The sequence below is a fragment of the Anopheles ziemanni genome, chromosome 3 (assembly GCF_943734765.1).
Source record: "Anopheles ziemanni chromosome 3, idAnoZiCoDA_A2_x.2, whole genome shotgun sequence".
NCBI classification, from domain to species: domain Eukaryota; kingdom Metazoa; phylum Arthropoda; class Insecta; order Diptera; family Culicidae; genus Anopheles; species Anopheles ziemanni.
Window position 1 is genome coordinate 92726724 of NC_080706.1, and position 18075 is coordinate 92744798.

Consider the following 18075-nt stretch of genomic DNA (forward strand, 5'->3'; position numbering starts at 1 on the left):
TTAAATAAGTATGCAACGTATAAAGCCGGTATTAAAATAATGTTGGTTTGTAAAGCATATTAAATAGAATAAGTTAAAAAGTGAGTATAAGTCGAAAGTATTATTTGTCCATCCTAAGCGTAGACTGACTTTCTATCAAATGTTATGAGACCATCATGAGAATAAAGAGAAACGAGTCAGTATGAAATAGAATTGAACGACGGCAAACGGTTGTGATTTATTTGTGTTAAATTCCTCATTTCCACAACACAGTTTTCCAGCCCCGGAAAGGATAACGTTCACATGCTCGTCAAGTTTTCGTAGGAAAAAATCTATCGAATAGTTTCTCCTGCAAACGCTCGAGGCTCAATGTTGTGCTATTTTCGTCGAGGAAGAATGTCTGTTAACAACAACAACAACAAAAAAGCCAGTTCTTTCCTTTTTCATCTTCCTCAAATATAAAATGACGTACGGGCGTATTTGTTCGTTAGCAAATTTCACGCTCACTCGAAGCAGTATCCGATCTTTGCCTTTTGCGACCGACGGAACGGCTTCACCGGATCGGCTCAGAGGCTTTTCGAGTCAATCCGTCCTATCCGTACCCATAACGTCTTAATAAAATTTATGACGAACCGAAACCAACATCGAAACCGACACCGGGCAGGCATCAATGTCAATGCGTGGGGAAACCGGAATAGTGGCGCAGGAAGGGGGCTTTAGGCTCGAAATAACAGCCTTCTGCTCCCGTTCCTGGCCCGGGGTTTCGGTTGGGATGTGCCTGTCTCTGATGGCGAGAAGATTGAGGCAAGTTTCTTTTTTCTTCTTTTAAGGACGTATTACCGCACGGCTCTGTTGGATGAATGGCGTCTTTCCCTTTCTTTTTCGAAATCACACAAGACATGGGAAGGGTCCTTTTCTTGTTGGCACTTTCAACCGCCTCCATTTATGATCGCACACCCAAAGATATCTCTCTCTCTAAGGCAAGGGATGGGGTAAGTACCGTAAGAGTGAAAATAAGTGGAAGGTTGTGGAAATATGATTGAATTGTGCGATGAAAAGTGCAACAAGGGAAAACGACAGTGAATCATTGAACCTGTCCCGTTCCATCATATTAGATGATGCTGCAAACAAACTGAGTGTAACCAGGAAAAGTATCGCTTTTTGGTCATCATTTTATCGGAGCCTGTGAGTAACCATTCAACCAAAGTTGTACACTTTCGATTGATAGGTTTAGGGGTTTTGCCAAGGAATGCTGCTCGTTACATGCCATCGCTTCTTAACAGTCACATACCAGATACCAATTACTTACATCAATGCAGACACATTCGAGACTGGGAAGTGAATCAGGAATGTTTTCCTTCTGTTAGAGGATGTATCTTGTTGTCTGTTGCAATGGAATTTCGGGTGAATGTTTAACTATATTGAAAAGAGGGAAGATTTTCAAGTTACATTTCCACTCGAGCTGCTAGAAACGTGTACCAAAGAATATATGTTTAAATAGGAAATAATAATTAGGTTTAAATAAGCTAAAGTAACTTTTAGTTAATAGTTTAGTAGAAACAGAAATAGAAACTAAACTAAAATAAACCAGTTTAACTAAATGAGTCATTTAAGCACGCATTAAACAATCATGTTCTAAACTATGGTGCATTAACATTTTATACTTTGTATTAAAAAAAACGCTTTCATTACAGTTAAGTTTATGTTGCTACATAACAGTTATTAGTTGAAAAAAAACTGGAAATCATTCAGAAAACAAATTAAACCGAAATACCATCTCGAAAGCATCTTCGCATCTACGAAAAAATATAAGCAAAAATGATGCAAAAAAGCATCTACGAAAGAATATAAACTAAAACCTTCTCAGGAATTGAAAACAAAAGCGATACGAGCAACATGAGAAATGAACATGTCCAAACAATAGAATTATGGTTCTTTCTAGGTTTAAGTGGCTTACGCGAAAACGTTTAAGGAGTTTCAACTTTTTCAAACCAACCCGACTGGAACGGGCGGTGGAAAATGGATGAGAAAAATCCAATAAATATAGATTCCCAATGGTGTACCGCTTGGGGTGCGGGAAAGGGTAACGAACAACCATCAACCAACGGGCGTCTTATCTATTGCGGCGCATTCCAAACCGACAAAAGCGAGAGAACCGGTGAAGGTGAAGGTTTTTCGCTTCGACGAGTTTCGATTTGTGGGGGAGAGGGGGTGAAAAGGCGAAAAAGGAGTCGCTGTTTAGTCGCTGATGTGTTGTTCGTTTACAGGTGAACGCGGCGCCAAAGTGGCGTACCAACCGGCGAAAGTATCAACCGAAAGCGGGCCCGGTTTCGGTTCCAAATCGCCCATCATGATACGGGTTATTGGAAGCGGATCCTAACGGAAGGAAGTGTTTTTGCTCTCCCTGGCCGGAGCCGTTCCGAGCAGGAGATGCGAGTTTGATATGCCATCGTTTTCACGTTGGCCAACAAGCGACCCGGCGGTTCGGTTTAAAACCGAATCCTGTTTCATCCACCCGGAAACGGAGATGAAGCTTTCAGGACGGGTTGGATTGAAAACCGGCAGCGGGGGATGCCGCCGACGGGAGTGATAAGAAATTATGTTTATTGGACTAAAGTGCCAACAGTCTAGCGCGGCAGGAAACTTTGTTGTTCAAAAGAAAAATGCTACCAAGCAGCCAACCGTTCGTATGAACTTCGCCGACTGAGTGGAAGTTCCGGGTGGAATTTCCTTAACGTAACACGAGTTTTCGACCCTGTCATGCTGGCTTGTAGCGCTTCGTTCGTGTTTCTTCAAGTCTTTTTTTCTCTCTCCATTCATCGACTAGAGCGAACTTTCAACAAGCGGCGAGCTGCAGAAAGATCGGAATGTCGAATGTGCGACGAGACGACGAGACGTCGACGAGACAAAGTGTGAAGCTTAACAAGACGACACGGTTCCGGTTCCGGACGTCGGTGATATTTTAACAGCAGGTTACATCGCAAACATCGGGGGCCATCTGGTTCATTAAAAGTTCGGAATCGTTCGGTGGCAGCGCGCTCACACGATCAGGCTCATCTGACACTTGTTCTGGTGGAGTTTGACGAGTTTGGGTTTGGGGGCCAGCGGGTAACGCCTTCGGCCGTAATGTGCACCGTCGCTTGTAGTCGCCTTTTGTCCGTTAACTTTAATGCTCTTGCTGCAGCTATTCACAAGTCTTCACTTCCAGAGGCACCGGGTATAAAGATAAGTTCCGACAGAACTCGAGAAGTGTCATTCCTGCCAAAAGCTTTACTTTTCAAGCGGCGGCAAATGAAGGCAGACATTCCTGAAGAAGAAAAAAAAAGAACTCCACCTGACACCAATGAACGGTAGTCATTTGTCACCCATGACATGACGGCTAAATTGTGTCCCCCAGGAGCACCCAAGAAGGTTTTAGAGACCAGACCAAACGACTTGGACCGCTTTATGCTCCCGATACGTTCGTGTTCTTTCTGCTTGCGGTAGATTTGGTTGTCATCCCGTTGCACAATCGTTGTGTTTGAAATTTCCACTTCCCAAAATTTCACAACCGACCGATCCCCCAAGGGACAAGTCCAGAAGAAAGCCCTCTCCAATCGGGACTGTTTGATATTTGACACTCTTCCAAAAGCGGTATGACAACCGCTCAGGTCCCGGTGGATTTTGCTTGGCGGCGTTCACTCCATGCTAGAGTTCTTCTTTGCGCTGCTTTCCGAACAGCAAGACATCCGACCTTGGGAATGGTGCCTAATCATCATCTTTTAAGCGGGTCGTAAAATGCTGCCAGAGTTCATCTGCTGGCAAAAATCTTCCCCCGTACGCCGAGCCAGATAAGAGACATCTAAACTGCGCTGCCGTGGACGAAAATAGCAGTGGCAAGGCGTTGGTAAAGAACTCTACGAGCCCGAATCAGGACATGGTCTGCTATGGCGAAGATTGTTAATAAGATTGTGTTACGTTGGGCAGAACGGAGTCGGTAGTGGCTGTGCGCTAAGTGCCGCCGTAATCGTTATGACAACTGGCTGGCACTAATGCCGTGATAATTGACAATTAAAAATAATGATATTCACACCTGATGAAAAATAAGAAGGAAGATCATCTTCTCAAAATCGGTACGAAGCACTACCGTTTCAAACGCTACAGGCTTGGTGAGATTTAAAAAAAATCCTAGGCATGCTGCGATTATCGTGCTCAACACTCATTCATCTTCGTTTGGAGCGAACATGGAGCAAACGCACAATTCATTTGGGGTCCTTTTCTTTGTCAATTCCAAAAATCTCGCATTTAATTGCGTGCTTCGTGACTGAGGGTGTAATTAGGACGACGATTTCATTAGAGGATTTACCAAATGGTGCTATCAGCTTTCGACTTAGCCCAATGGACTCGGCTGGATGTTATAAACTTTTCGAAAGTAATTGTTAACCGTGTTTCGAGTAGCTTTTTCCTCCGGACTGATTTTGATTTCTTGTGGATCATTTTTTCTGAATAATCCTATTCAGCGTTTATTATTAATTTTCCTTTTTCTTCTGCACACGCTAGGAGACTAGACTACATTTAGTTTACCATTGAAAGCGCTCGTATAGTATTAGTATCGACACCGAACGTATCATTGCATGGGATAACATCCCATTATTGGGTATTTTCCGCGAGTTTATTGTGTTTTTTCAACATGCACGTTGTTCCGCCAACATTCAATATTTGCAAATCAATTTGGATTGACAATCAATTTGAGGCAATTAGCGAAGTGCTCGGTGGAACGTACCGCGGCCCCCAAGCTGTTCCACATTTTTATTGACATTGATTGCATTTAGCCATCGATACTAGAATACAACTGTAGTCGATTGAGTCGTGGATGACGCCCTTTTTTATAAAAATATGTTTTGAATGTGTTTCCTCTCCCGTGAACTGCTCATACCGTTCAAGTAGTGTGCACATAAGCCTGGCAGTACGTGGTAAGTGCACGGGAATGTATGTTTTGAACGGAAAACGATAACGATTGCTCGGAAAATGTCACGTACGTTGATAAATCCGGGCAGAAGCATCTGCATTGTATTTCAATTTATTGCTAGTCGAGAGCCGTTCATTCGTTATTGAATGGATATTTGTCTACTTGTGGAGAGGAAAAAGGGTTTCTCAGTCAAACACACACACACGATATTGGATGATTTTATGCGGAAATCATTAATCCTTTTCATGTTGAGAGGAATTATGAAAATTTCACTGGAAGAAAGATGTATTTTTATTTCTTATTCAATAGTTGAAATAAATGCTATTTTACTTATACGTTATTTTTATTATTTGGGAAAACTATTTTTGAAAAACTATATCGACGAATTCCTTGATCTGTTTAATTTGAAGAAGAAGTTAAAAATAAGCCTTTCCTGATGCCTGATTTTGTCTTACATATTTTAAATTTATTGATAAAGGCAAAAACTAACATTTTATATTTATTATTAATATATTAAATATATTTATTTAATAAAACTCCTGTATGGAGTACGGACTATAACGAAGAGCATTACAAAACAAAAACCAACTTTGTAACGTTCAAATTTTTAAATAGAAAGGAAAAATTAAACAGAGCGACCACGTTATCTCAAATAACCCAACGTCTCGCTCCGGACCGGAAATAGAACCAAAGGGTTCAGCTATCGATCCAGTGAATATAAATGATAGTTCGAGATTTCTTATCTCTATTTTGGCTTGTGCTAAAAGCGGTTTGGACGTATAATAGACTTTACCGGGTTTGAAAATGAAGGGGTGGAAGGGATACCAAACTTCGCCTATTGTTCTCCGTTTGAAATAAAATGGGAATGTCGGAAATGCGTGTTATTGTGGGCTTTTGTATAAAATAACCTTCAACACACAACTAAATACACGTGTCCGCACGTTGGTTTATCGAGCGAACGAGTTGGCCCAAACCAGTGTCGTACGCCATATATTGATTTGATTTCGATGCTTCCAACCTCAACATGCCACGCGAGGTAGTTGTATAGAGTATATGGTCTCCTTTTCATTGTTCGTTATCAGCGGGACCTCGTGAGAGGGAACGCTTGGCATTGATTTTCCGCCACTAGCTGGGGCTCATTATGTTGGAAAAGTTTTGGTGAGAGCCGGGGTTGAAAGCCCGTTCCGGACTTTGACATGCTATAGGGTTTATCGATTCCTTGTCAACACTAGGAAAATAACGGTGGCCAGGGGGGAACGTTACGACCGAAACCAGAATGGCAAAATTAATAGGATACGGTCTGCATGGATGCGTGCCTGCGCACGAGAAACGGCGGAACAAATAGTAATATAATCCTTCACGTCATAAACAACGGGGAAAGTGTGATGGGTTTGCGATAGCTTCCCGATAGGAGGAAGCACGTTCTAGCTCGGTTGTTCAGGACGAGCCGCAAACACTGCGATTCAGTGTGAAATGTTCTACCGTAACCTGTTTAGATAACAGAAAATGTACTTGCTGAAACGACCTCAAACAATAAATCAATCAACTAACACGTACAACCTAGCGGATGCCACCCACGAACAATAAACCCTTTTTTTGGGGGAAAAACCAACCAAACCAAAAACAAACACACGGCGGTTTTTGTGTACTCCAGGTTTATTTGATCTCATTATAGTTGAAGGATACATGATGTCTGCATTTATTTATATGTCATCTGATTGCATACATGCTACCACTGCCGAGACCTCCGCTCCCTTCCTCCTTTGCTCGGGTCGTGGGGACCCCAACTATCATACATACAAACGTCTCGTTCGCTCGGTTCCTTCCCAACCGTCCAACAGCGTTGTTTGGCGTGTGTGAAATCGTGCATCATCGTCTGGAGTCTCGGTTCAATCCAGTGTGCCTACTACTAAAACCACTAAAAACCTTTTGCAGCAGCAATCTCTCTTCTCTTCGTCTCTCTTTCTCTCTGTCTATTGGTTCAGGGTAGTACAGAACTGTAGTCATGCATAAATGTGTGGGGCTGTGTGTTGCTCGTTTCACTTTTTCGGGCAACTTTACTATTGTTTTTCCTCGATTTTATCTGCCCACTAGCATGTCGTGCGGTTTGGATCACTCCCTGCGTTCGTGCTCTTTGTATGTTTGTATAAACTTATTCCCGAACCAGACGGGGCTTCTGAACGGGGGAAAAAAAACGCATCCACTGTAGTTATTTTTCCTTTAGCGTTACTGTTTTTTCTTCGTTCTGAAGGGTATCTACAATGTTCAATCTATTCACGGCTGTGCTTTTCAGCTGCCATTCATCAATGTCAATGTCCCCGAAAAATAAGTATGAAAAATTAGGAAAAAAAACATTTATCTGCTGCTGTGAAACTATTGATTTAACTCGACGAAAACAGTATCATGCAAGTAAACTGTAAAACTAATGCTCGACGAAATGCGGTCCCCGGATGCCCGCTAGCATTTAGGTATATAATGCAAATAAATCTCAACAATTTCTCCCCAGATAGTATCCCACAAATTTCGTCCCGATTTCGGCCTCGAACTCACCCGCTTCCCAACTTATTTGCCCAACAGGCAAGGCATGATATCACATTTGCGCTCCTCGAGCCGGTGCGGGCAGAAGCGGGCGCTCTCGGGGTTCAGCACGTACCGGGTGCGCTGCTGGACGGCGTAGTCACCGCACGTTCTGCTGCAGGGGGACCACGCAGACCAGGCCGAGTACTCGCACTCTATCGGTTCCGGCTCGTAGCGGTCACTAGGTCCCCAGGACGGGTACGTGTCATGCCGCGACGAGTCGCAATGCACGAAGCAGCGCTCGACCTTGCGCAGCTTCCGGGGACACCGCTGACCGCCGCTTGAGGGATGCACCTGTGTTCGACGTACGACATGAAGAAAAACCCCCACAGTAAACGGAAGAACTAGCACCGGCACTGGACGGCATACACTTACCAAGATTGTGCGACTCTTCACCCGGAAGCCCTCGCCACAGGTGGCATTGCAGGGTCCGCGCTTCCAGTGCGATGTTTTGCAGTCCTGCTTTAGGTCCGTCGAACCGTACTCGGAACCACCGAACCCAGCGGCACTGTTGGTACTGATCTGGTCCCGGATCGGAATGTTGGTAAATTTACGGTCTGCCGGCGGGAAGAAAGGAACCGAATAAGCATATCATAAACGAACCCCCTCCTTTTGTCATGACCGGTAAGAATTTGCACCTAATCCTACCACATTCCCATCGCAAGGCTTACATTTTCTGACCTTACCTTTGCTACACGTATCGAGACAGTCCTCCCGGGACATGAAGTTGTTGTTGTTACCACCGCAGCCGGTAAAGAACAGTATAGAGCAGTCGTTTTTGTCACTGTCGAAGTACCAGCGCGCCTGCGAATCACGGCAGTTGCCCGGTTTGGGCTCCAGGAAGCAAAGCTCTGCCATGGGGAGAACAAACAAAGAGGGCTGGAGTTAGAAATTGTATGAGATGTATGAAAAATAACACCAAACATCGACGTAACCAGTTCTATGATATTATCTGGATTGAAAGGTATAGACTTTTTGATGAACGCAGAGTTTATTATTTCGACACGTGTGGTGAGTGTAACTGGTTTGACAAAACATAGTTCCTCCGGGTCGGATTCCATAATTCTTAACACCCCCTCTCAATTGGCGACCCCAATCATAGTTCTAAGCCATTGAAACCGGATGACATCCAATGCTTTTGTAAATATATCGGCTTGTTGCTCGTTAGAGCTTATTGGCTCTATCTTGATGTTCCCAGCAGTTACGTGCTCTTCACGTCCATCTGACACTTCCATGTAGAGTTCTTCCTTCAGAATCCCATGCAGGAAAGCTGTCTTCACGTCCATCTGATGTATGCGGAATCCATCATTGACGGCAACGGCTAGTACCACTCGAACTGTAGACAACTTAGCAACTAGGGTAAACGTATCCTGATAATCAATTCCCGGACGCTGTAGAAACCCTTTGACTACCAGTCGCGCCTTATTATCTCTAAAACATAGAGGTTTCCTCGCTGATACGCTATGGCGATCGTTTCACCATTTAGCTTTAAGGTAACTTGCTTTTCTTTGAAATGCACATCTACACCTGCCTTAGTTAACTTCTTAACAGACATGAGATGTTTCCTTAAAGATGGAACATACAGGACATCTGTTGCGCTCATCATTGTTCCATGATTGCTCATTCCATTGATGGCACCTGCTTCCTTTGCCACGAGGGATTTTTCATTCTTCGCTACGTTGATGTACACCGGTTTCTTCAGTGGTTCCACAGACGCAAAATATTGCTTCGAATTTGCCATGTGTTCACTGGCTCCTGAGTCAAGAATAAACCCGAGCTTTTTCGATCCTTCATCCGATAGCTTCTTACATCTGACATCATCCGGCGTGAACACGACCGATCTTGATCCATTTGCAATGTTGGCATTCGTCTTGTTTCGACAGTCTTTCTTCATGTGACCACGTTTGCCACAGCCATGATATTTTTCCTGAGTCCTTCGGACGGGGATAGGGAGGTTGTTTCGGAACGATCGGTCCGCGCCGTGACTACGCCGACAACGGAGAAATCGCAACCGGGTTAGAAATTGAACTTGCGGATTTGTCGAGAGTTTGATCCGTGCCGACTATGCCGACACCGGAGGAGGCGCTCTCAAAATTTCCTAAGTCCTTCGGATATTGGTGGGAATTGGAACCACTAAAATTTCGGATTGCTGAAAGGGTAAAAAGTTATTAAGGCGAACCTCACAAGTGTTGAGGTTGAGATAATGTTTTATTCAATAATGTCTTCGGCTTATATACCTAAGTTGTTCCTATCGACTAAGAAGCGTGGCCGAGATACAGGATCTCGTTCCAACATCCGCGTTTGCTAATTACGTTCAATCCTGTTCATTAATCCTGTTGAACTTGATATCGACCTGTGCGATGCGTGATTACATTGTTGTTTGCCTTTCTGTTTTTGCCTGTTTCCGATATTTGGTCATGCTCTACTATGTTTCAATTCGAATTTAGTTATTTCGTTATTTGTTTCAATGTTGTGTTTAGCCTTCTTTTGATTCTAAGATACGTATTCGGATCTTATGCTGGTCATGTAAACAAATCAAGATTGTTTACGGTACCTTACCGAACGCTACGCATATCATAAATGTTGATTCGTTCTCTTGCTATATTCGGCTATTCTGTCGTATGCGTAATTCATCAATCCATCATTTACTTTAATTGGTGCAACATTTTATTGTTGAACATGTTCTGACACGTTCTGTTCTGTATCTCCAGTTTGCTGACTTCCCTATGAGCAAGAAGATTGTGTTTATCAGTCTAAAATCGGTGTGGCACGATTAACTGAAGAACGAAAAGCTTGGAGCAAGAACCATCCATTTGGTTGGCCCGTGAAGAATGGAGACGGTTCCCAGAACCTGATGAGATGGGAATGTGCTATCCGGAAAGAAGAGGACGCCATGGCAAGGTGGTTCGTACAAACTGCGAATGTGTTTCATCAGTGACAACCCTCTCAGTCCGACGCTATGCATGTTTCAAACTCCTCTGTTCCATCCGAATGTGTTCCCTTACGGAAAAGTGTCTGTCCACGTTGGGTGAAGGAAAGGATTGGCGTCCGTCGATTACAATTAAAACAGATTCTATTGGAAATAGGAGCCCGGGAGCCTTTATCCTCTACCACCATTACCGTCTGCTGTATATAAAGCGCGTACGAGCACAAGCACGCGCAATGGCAGACACATTTTGAACTGCAGTTGATCGTATCGTGTTTTACACGAATTTCCATCTAAGCTGATAATCGGGAGGATGAGCTGCGGTTATTTTTATTCAGCTGGATCTGGATAGCAAGTGAAGCAGAGTGGCGCAGTGGAAGCGTACTGGGCCTATAACAGGGTGGTGACTGGCATGACACGAATGACGGATCAGCTAATGTCAAAACATAGTTCCTAAGTTTGTATGCGACTATTTCATCAGTGACTACGCTATCAGCCCGACGCTATGCATGTTTCAAACTCCCTTTTTCCCGTACGGAAAAGTGTTTGTCCACGTTGGGTGAAGGAAAGGATTGGCGTCCGTCGATTACAACTAAACAGATTCTATTGGAAATAGGAGCCCGGGAGCCTTCATCCTCTACCACCATTACCGTCTGCTGTATATAAAGCGCGTACGAGCACAAGCACGCGCAATGGCAGACACATTTTGAACTGCAATTGATCGTATCGTGTTTTACACGAATTTCCACCTAAGCTGATAATCGGGAGGATGAGCTGCGGTTATTTTTATTCAGCTGGATCTGGATAGCAAGTGAAGCAGAGTGGCGCAGTGGAAGCGTACTGGGCCTATAACTGGGTGGTGACTGGCTTGACACGAATGACGGATCAGCTAATGACAAAACATAGTTTCTGTTTTTATCATCCGGGTCGGATGTTCCCTAATTCTCCACAAAAGGACATCATTTGCTGAGCCTTAAGACCCTTTACTTTGCTATCACACCAAGGTGTGGAGTAATTAAATTAATTAGACAAACGTATTTACAAATGAAATTGTGATCCCCATTCATTCATTTCTTGCCAGATCGTGTAGAACTAAGTAAATGATAGGGAGGAATACAAAATTACACACCGGTAAGTCCCTTTGTAGGGAATAATTTTAATGATGCGGTACAGCACATACCTGGAACGCCGTAAAGTCCATCGCAGGGAGGCAACCCGTGTCCACAGATTGCCTCTTCGACCGTCTCTACACCGTAGCACGGATCGTTCTGGTCGGTGATGTGCAAATCGTTGTCAACGCCATCTTGCTCATCGTCCTCTTCTTCTCCACTGTCGTTTTCTTCGTCCTCGTGCGGCGATGTGCGCATACGGGATTGGTAGTAGTTGACGAAGCGCTTGTGATGCACCTTCATGTTATTGTTGATCGGCATACGGGTGCGCATTTTACGCCCCAGTCCACATGTCACACTGCACGGGCTCCATTCGGACCATTGGGTCATCTTGCACTTCGGGTTAATCTGAGAAGGAGGAGAAAAATATAACCACACACATAGTAGGATTAGTTGCAGTCAACAAAGGGTTGTCTGTGTTGATAGTTACATCCGAGCTAAGAACGGGTTGGGAGATGTCCCCAGCGCAGTCTGCATCGCATGGTACGGTGTGCTGGAGCCTCGGAGGGTTAGGAAGACGTTCGCACTTCTTGCGTGCACCCTTCTTCTTGTACTTCCGGGAGCGGGTCTTGTTGCCTTTACCGCACGGTGAGCTGCACTCGCTCCATGGGCCCCACTCGGTCACCTCGCACTCCGAGTCACCCTGGAAAGCCTCCTCCACCTCCTGACTGTTGACGTCACAATCCCGGTCAGTGCCAACGCACGGCCGTCGGTCGAAGAGCTTCTTTTTGCACTCCGCCTGCTTCGCCTTCATCGGATGCTTGTACACGCGACGACGCGTCTGCTTGCCCTTGCCACATCGGGAGCTGCATTCTGTCCACTCGGCCCACGGTTCCGTCTCGCACGCCTGCTTCGTTTCGTTGTCCTCCTCGTTCTCCGCCTCACAGTTCTTCTCGTACAGCCGCTGCCGGGAAAGGTAAATCCGGGCGAGCGGTTTCATCTCAGCCCCATCCTTATCGTAGAACGGCGAGCGCGGGTCATTCGGGTAGTTCGACTTGATGCGACGGATTGCATCGGGAGGGTTGGTAGGCTGATCCGGCGAGATGTACGTTGGACCACTGTCGGTACCAGCGTCCCACGGGTACAGGTTGAGGATTTTGTTTTCGATCCATGAGCAGTTGGTCAGGCACAGCTCGAGCCCGGACACTCCGACGATCCAGTCGGGTGAGGGATCGATCATAGACACCAGCGAAACTAGATGGTGATTTGAGTCGACGCGGAACACGGCAAACGTTTTACCGGTCACATTGGGATATGATATGCCCCGGGCCTTGATGATGGTACGTATTTTGTCGCTCTGTAAAGAATGTAGATCGAAAACGTTGTACTTTACGCCATTTTTGTGCGCTTGGAAAAGTAACGTTAACATAAACTGTTTACTTCGCAGGGTTCAATTCTCTCGTCGTATGGCCTGCCTATGTTTACAACGGTTGAAGCTGATTTGAAGAACTAAACCCACGCTGGTATAAACGGCATCTACATAGCAATGCGAGAAATGTCATTCCTTGTTTCAGTACATTAGTAGCAAAACGCTTGTTTCACGCGCGTTGTTCAATCGTAGTAATCGCAATTAATCAATCGAAAAATAGAGCGCATTGCACAATCTTCGTAAAGAATCTCACAAGCAAACACTTCATCTAAACCCAAAAGATGTTCATCTTGTCCGCTACCCGCATGGCTACAGTCGCACGGAGCTTGGCCCTGACTGGTCCAAAGGCCTACATTCGACCGTTCAGCTCCGGCACTTTCATCATTTCCGGGAAAATGGATCGTGCCGTAAACCCAACTCTTTTGCCGCCTATTCGGACGATTAACACAACTACGGTGCTTCGTGACATCGATTCTGCTGCCAAATTCATCGGTGCGGGTGCAGCGACAGTTGGTGTTGCAGGTTCCGGCGCCGGTATCGGGACCGTGTTCGGATCGCTGATCATGGGCTACGCAAGAAACCCATCCCTGAAGCAGCAGTTGTTCTCGTACGCAATCTTGGGCTTTGCCCTGTCTGAGGCCATGGGATTGTTCTGCCTCATGATGGCGTTCCTGTTGCTCTTTGCGTTCTAGAAGTCTACAGAAGACACACCGTAAAATATCTGAGAGTACATATTACGGTCAATTATGTAGCTAGCGGAGTACAATAAAATGCAAGAGCAAATAGAAAACTAAAAAAGATGCTGTTCGTATTTTGAGTCTAGCCAACATTTCAATTACAATGATTCAAAGGCGGAGAAACAACCGGATGCGATACCTCGGTAAAGTAATTGCAGTTGGCGTATGCCTGCTATGATCCAAGTAATCGTGTCGTGGATGGAACGGTAATGTATAAAATGGATATTGTTTCTGAGCATACATACCTGATTTTTCAGTTCACTTTCCAGCATCCGGGTGGATCCATGCTCGGCAACTTGCTTCAACCCTTCGCTAGCGACCTGTCCGTATTCCCAGAACCGATAGTCGACCGTGTGCGATGCACCGATTACATCGCTGAATCGCGTGAGCCATCCATTGGAGGGGAAGTCCTTCGGGTGTGTATGCCTCGACCAGAGACCCTCGAACGTAAGCTCGTACTTGGCCTCGTCACAGGCGCAACACTCTTTCAGCACCGCCGGCTGAGTGTCGACCGAGTCTGCTTCGTCCTCGCACATCGTCTTAGTGAGCGGTCCATCGTCCATGTACCAGACGTCCCGGTGCTCGACGACGGTCGCACGGATCGAAATACAGCCACTACCCGCCGGAGGCGCAACCCAGTCCACTTGGATCTCGCTTTTCGGCAGCGAGTTCGTTTGGGTGACCGCGTTCGGGCAGCGCTCGCTGAACCTTGTCAACGGATCTCCGAGCAGCTGGAAAGTGCCTACGTTGTGAACGCCCGTAGGCGATGCGTCAGGGCTCTTCTCCGCGGCCAGCAAGAAGCCGGAAAACTTGTGCGGCACCTGCATCGACCGGATACCGACGAGGCTGACTGTGAAGGTAAGAGGGAGGTACAAGGGTAAAAGAAGCATACGGCATCGGGATGTAAAATTAACAATTCAAACCACGGGTTTCTCAATCGAAGCCGGAAACCATGCAGCAAACTTGTGCCCAATTCTCGTGAACGAGTGTGGCGTATGGTTCGATTGGAATTGTAGCTCCAGCAAGCCTTTATCTAGCCTCGGGCTTTTCCGAACGACAAAGTTCAATAATGTGATGTTACGTTGCCAATGCTTCGGTTTCGCCGAAGGTATCATCTACCACAAATGGGAAAGTAGAGGCCAGAAAGAATACGGACAATCTAGACGAGGAGACCAGGGCAGGCAAGGGAGGGTTTAATTTAATGTAATGCAATTTCCTGGCCATCTTCGTCTCTGCATTGCGTCCTTTGCCCTGCCGAACACCAACGTCGTACACAGCTTTATCCAATAATCTTCCAAACGACCGCTATCGTTCGCAGCCCCATTGATGGGGGTTTAATGTTTGCTGCTAATTACATCATGAAATGACAACGGTTCTACATCTTACGACGTCGGTCCCGGATCACAGGAATATGAGGAGAGTAAAAATAGAAGTAAACGCCATAGAGAGAAAATGAGAGCTGAGTCTTTGAACAAAGCTAGATTCGATCGGAAGATTGTAAAAATGGACGTAAAAGCTGGGAGAGGGAAGAAAAACTTTCCTCAATGATTGAGCTGACAATCCTCGTGAGTATCGATGGAGGGTTGCTTCTCCTAGAAGTCCTGTAAGCACAGGTTAGCAGGAAACATCATTTTCCAGTTACTTTATTTTAAGTTCATTATATTTTTTTTCCGGTTCTACGAATTCAGAAGTACTATCGCTCAAGGATACCTTCCCTTCAGTGTGGTCATGATTTTAAATTGTCAATTTGCTCATTACTGTACGAAGGAGAATGTCCATTACATCGGATGGTGCACCACTGAGCTCTAACGAAAATCGATCGATGATGGAACCTCTTCCCGAGCGGGTTTGCTTATTTTAAGTTTTAATTTTCCTTGCTCTAGCAAATACCGTACCATCTCCATCTGCCAATGGGGGCTTAGTCCGGTTTAGCAAACACAGGAAGGTTGGCCTTTAGATGAAAACCACACAAAACTCGCTGGAGATCCTGGCAGGCAGATAACGAAGCTTGGGTTTACCGATTCGTTCGGTTATTTCTCTTCTTCTTCCGAGCCCATTTTGAAGGATGTAGCCATCGAACTCTCAGGCCATCGTCCGGCAATCTGGCATTGAATGCGGGAAAGGGGAAGTGAATCTAAATCCAATATTGACACTTGAATCTCCGGTCAGAAAACGAAAGCTCTCTCGCTCTCATTGAGTTCGCTTCCCTTTCTATTAATTCGGTTTGATTTTAGATTGCCAAAGGAGAAGTGACACGAGGGAAGATAAATGGAGCCATATGAGGGCAAACTGGCCGACCCGGAGGGCGGCGGTGCATTCGATTTTCGAGATAATCCCCGAACGCAACGCTGGACACGGTAATGGCGTTCGCGTGCGCTGAAGTGGTTGGAGTCGGTGGTAATCGAAAAATAAACGATGTAAAAGCTCCGGCAGGACATCGAAATGGCAATGGCATTGTATGTGTGTGTGTTTGTGTTCATTTTAAAAGGAAATGGAAAACGGCACAAATGATGGCTATCGAAATTGTGCCAGCATCATCGATCGATAATTGAATTTTCTGGAGGTCGTTAAAGGATGAATGAAGATTTACGACGTGTTGTAACGCATGTTGGCGGTGAGAGAGAAATTTTTAAAATGTATCCATACCGTGGTTTGGTTGGAAATTAAGCCATTTGGGTTTGGGGGACGCGGAAATACAGGAGAATACTCACTGGTGTACAATTCTCCCGGGACGTACTTGTCCGCGTTGCCCGAGATTCGCAGCCGGAATCGGCCGTCGGCGGGCGATTTGCTTGCGCCGGAACCCTCGGGTGATCGGTCACAGCGGAGGGCGCGGGTGAGCTGGGTGGCGTCGAGCAGCTGCAGCAGGACGAAGGCGCCCACTAGCAGCAACCGGCCGGGGGTGGCGCGATGCTCCCGGCCCGGGGCTCTCCTTCGTATTGACCTCATTTCAGAATGCGATTGCGAACTTTGGCGGACTGCACTGCGGGTGCCTACATCCAGCAGGGTCCCTTTCGTCTGTTGGACGTACTCCAGAAATGGACCGTGGAGGCGACTAGAATGGGAAAAAATAAATGAAATATCGTGTAGCGAATGCAATCGAAATTGCGATGGAATTATTTGTGTAGCTTTGTGTCGCGACAGGTGATTGTTATGCATATCAATCATCAATGGTGCTTCAAACGAAGATTTGTTCATCCCACCAAGTTGTTTGAAGTACAGGAGAATCTAATCAATCTTGTTTTCTTAGAATAGAAATAGAGATGTTTCATTAGAATTTGAAAAGAAATAACAAGCCTTTTTACATTGTACTATCGTCGTGATATAACATCATTTAAATATCTTCCACAATTCTTGTTTATCTACATTTAATTAAATTTTAACGGCTATTTATAAACGGGGTATTTGGAATTTAGAAACTCAGGAACTTTGAAATTATAGTTATTAGATTTTTCTTGATTTTATGATTTGAAATAGCTAAACTAATTTTATTTTCATCATGAAATAACTTTCTCTTTCCCATTACAGATATCGTTTTAAATCAATGCATCGATGCAAAACCAGTGCACAAATTTGTTTTCCTTTTCGAGGAAAAATCAATACCGTAAAGCACTGGGACATGACGAAGAACATAGCAGGCGGGGATGGAAAGACAGACTGCTGATTGCTGTGCTCTCATTGCCGTTCGATTGGCAGTTTCAGAGCTTGATGGCGCTAAAAGTGTTGATTGCCAGTGATGATTCCATGGTTCGAAAGGTTATCGCCAGGCCAGGCCGTCCAACACGAGGTGCACGTTGTACAAACGAACGACGGAGCAAGTGTCCGAGGTCTAGCTTCGAGTGTAGCAACGCGTAAACAACCTTTCGTGGTGCCGATGCATGACGAGTACGTTCTGGTAAGTTCGAATCCACCGAGAACTAGATGTATTGATATAGTTTGATTGTACCGAGGTTGGAACAGTGCATTGTGCTCAGGAAGGAGAGTCGACTTCATTAACGAAGTGAACTTCAAAAAACACCAACGAAATCACAACTCATGGAATGTACTTCGGAAAACCATGTTTCCCGGTTTAAAGAAAAACAGTACATTTTAAAAACGAAGCCGTAATCCGTTCTTGTGGAATTCCGTTCAGAAATCTGCACTGGAAGGCTGTTCAAGTGGAATCGATTTCGTAAAGTGTCCGGCTCAGGCGTGACAACGAAGTATTTTCATTTTTTCCCCGGTAGCTCTTCTCGCTCTTTACCCTTGCCGGCAAAGCCGGAAGCCATTCATAAGACTTCGGGATACATCTGGTTCGCTGCTGGTGCACTTCGTATTGCCACCGATAAACATCGTATTAGCTGCCAGCGATGGTATGCCTTCCTTTCCGA

The 18075-nt window shown here is 45.3% G+C and overlaps 2 protein-coding genes across 2 annotated transcripts; one reads left to right on the top strand and one right to left on the bottom strand.

Annotated features, from left to right (window-relative positions):
- Nucleotides 1-6581: 6581 nt before the first annotated feature.
- Nucleotides 6582-16654, bottom strand: LOC131288024 (spondin-1). Its single transcript, XM_058317121.1, has 7 exons — nucleotides 16417-16654; nucleotides 13951-14555; nucleotides 12030-12896; nucleotides 11611-11947; nucleotides 8191-8355; nucleotides 7880-8061; nucleotides 6582-7798 (listed from the first exon to the last, which is right to left on the bottom strand). Exons 1-7 carry the CDS (start codon nucleotides 16652-16654, stop codon nucleotides 7490-7492), a joined length of 2703 nt encoding a protein of 900 aa, XP_058173104.1. The 3' UTR covers nucleotides 6582-7489.
- On the top strand, nucleotides 13119-13753 carry LOC131288025 (ATP synthase lipid-binding protein, mitochondrial-like). Its single transcript, XM_058317122.1, has one exon. It carries the CDS (start codon nucleotides 13250-13252, stop codon nucleotides 13658-13660), a length of 411 nt encoding a protein of 136 aa, XP_058173105.1. The 5' UTR covers nucleotides 13119-13249; the 3' UTR covers nucleotides 13661-13753.
- Nucleotides 16655-18075: the final 1421 nt, after the last annotated feature.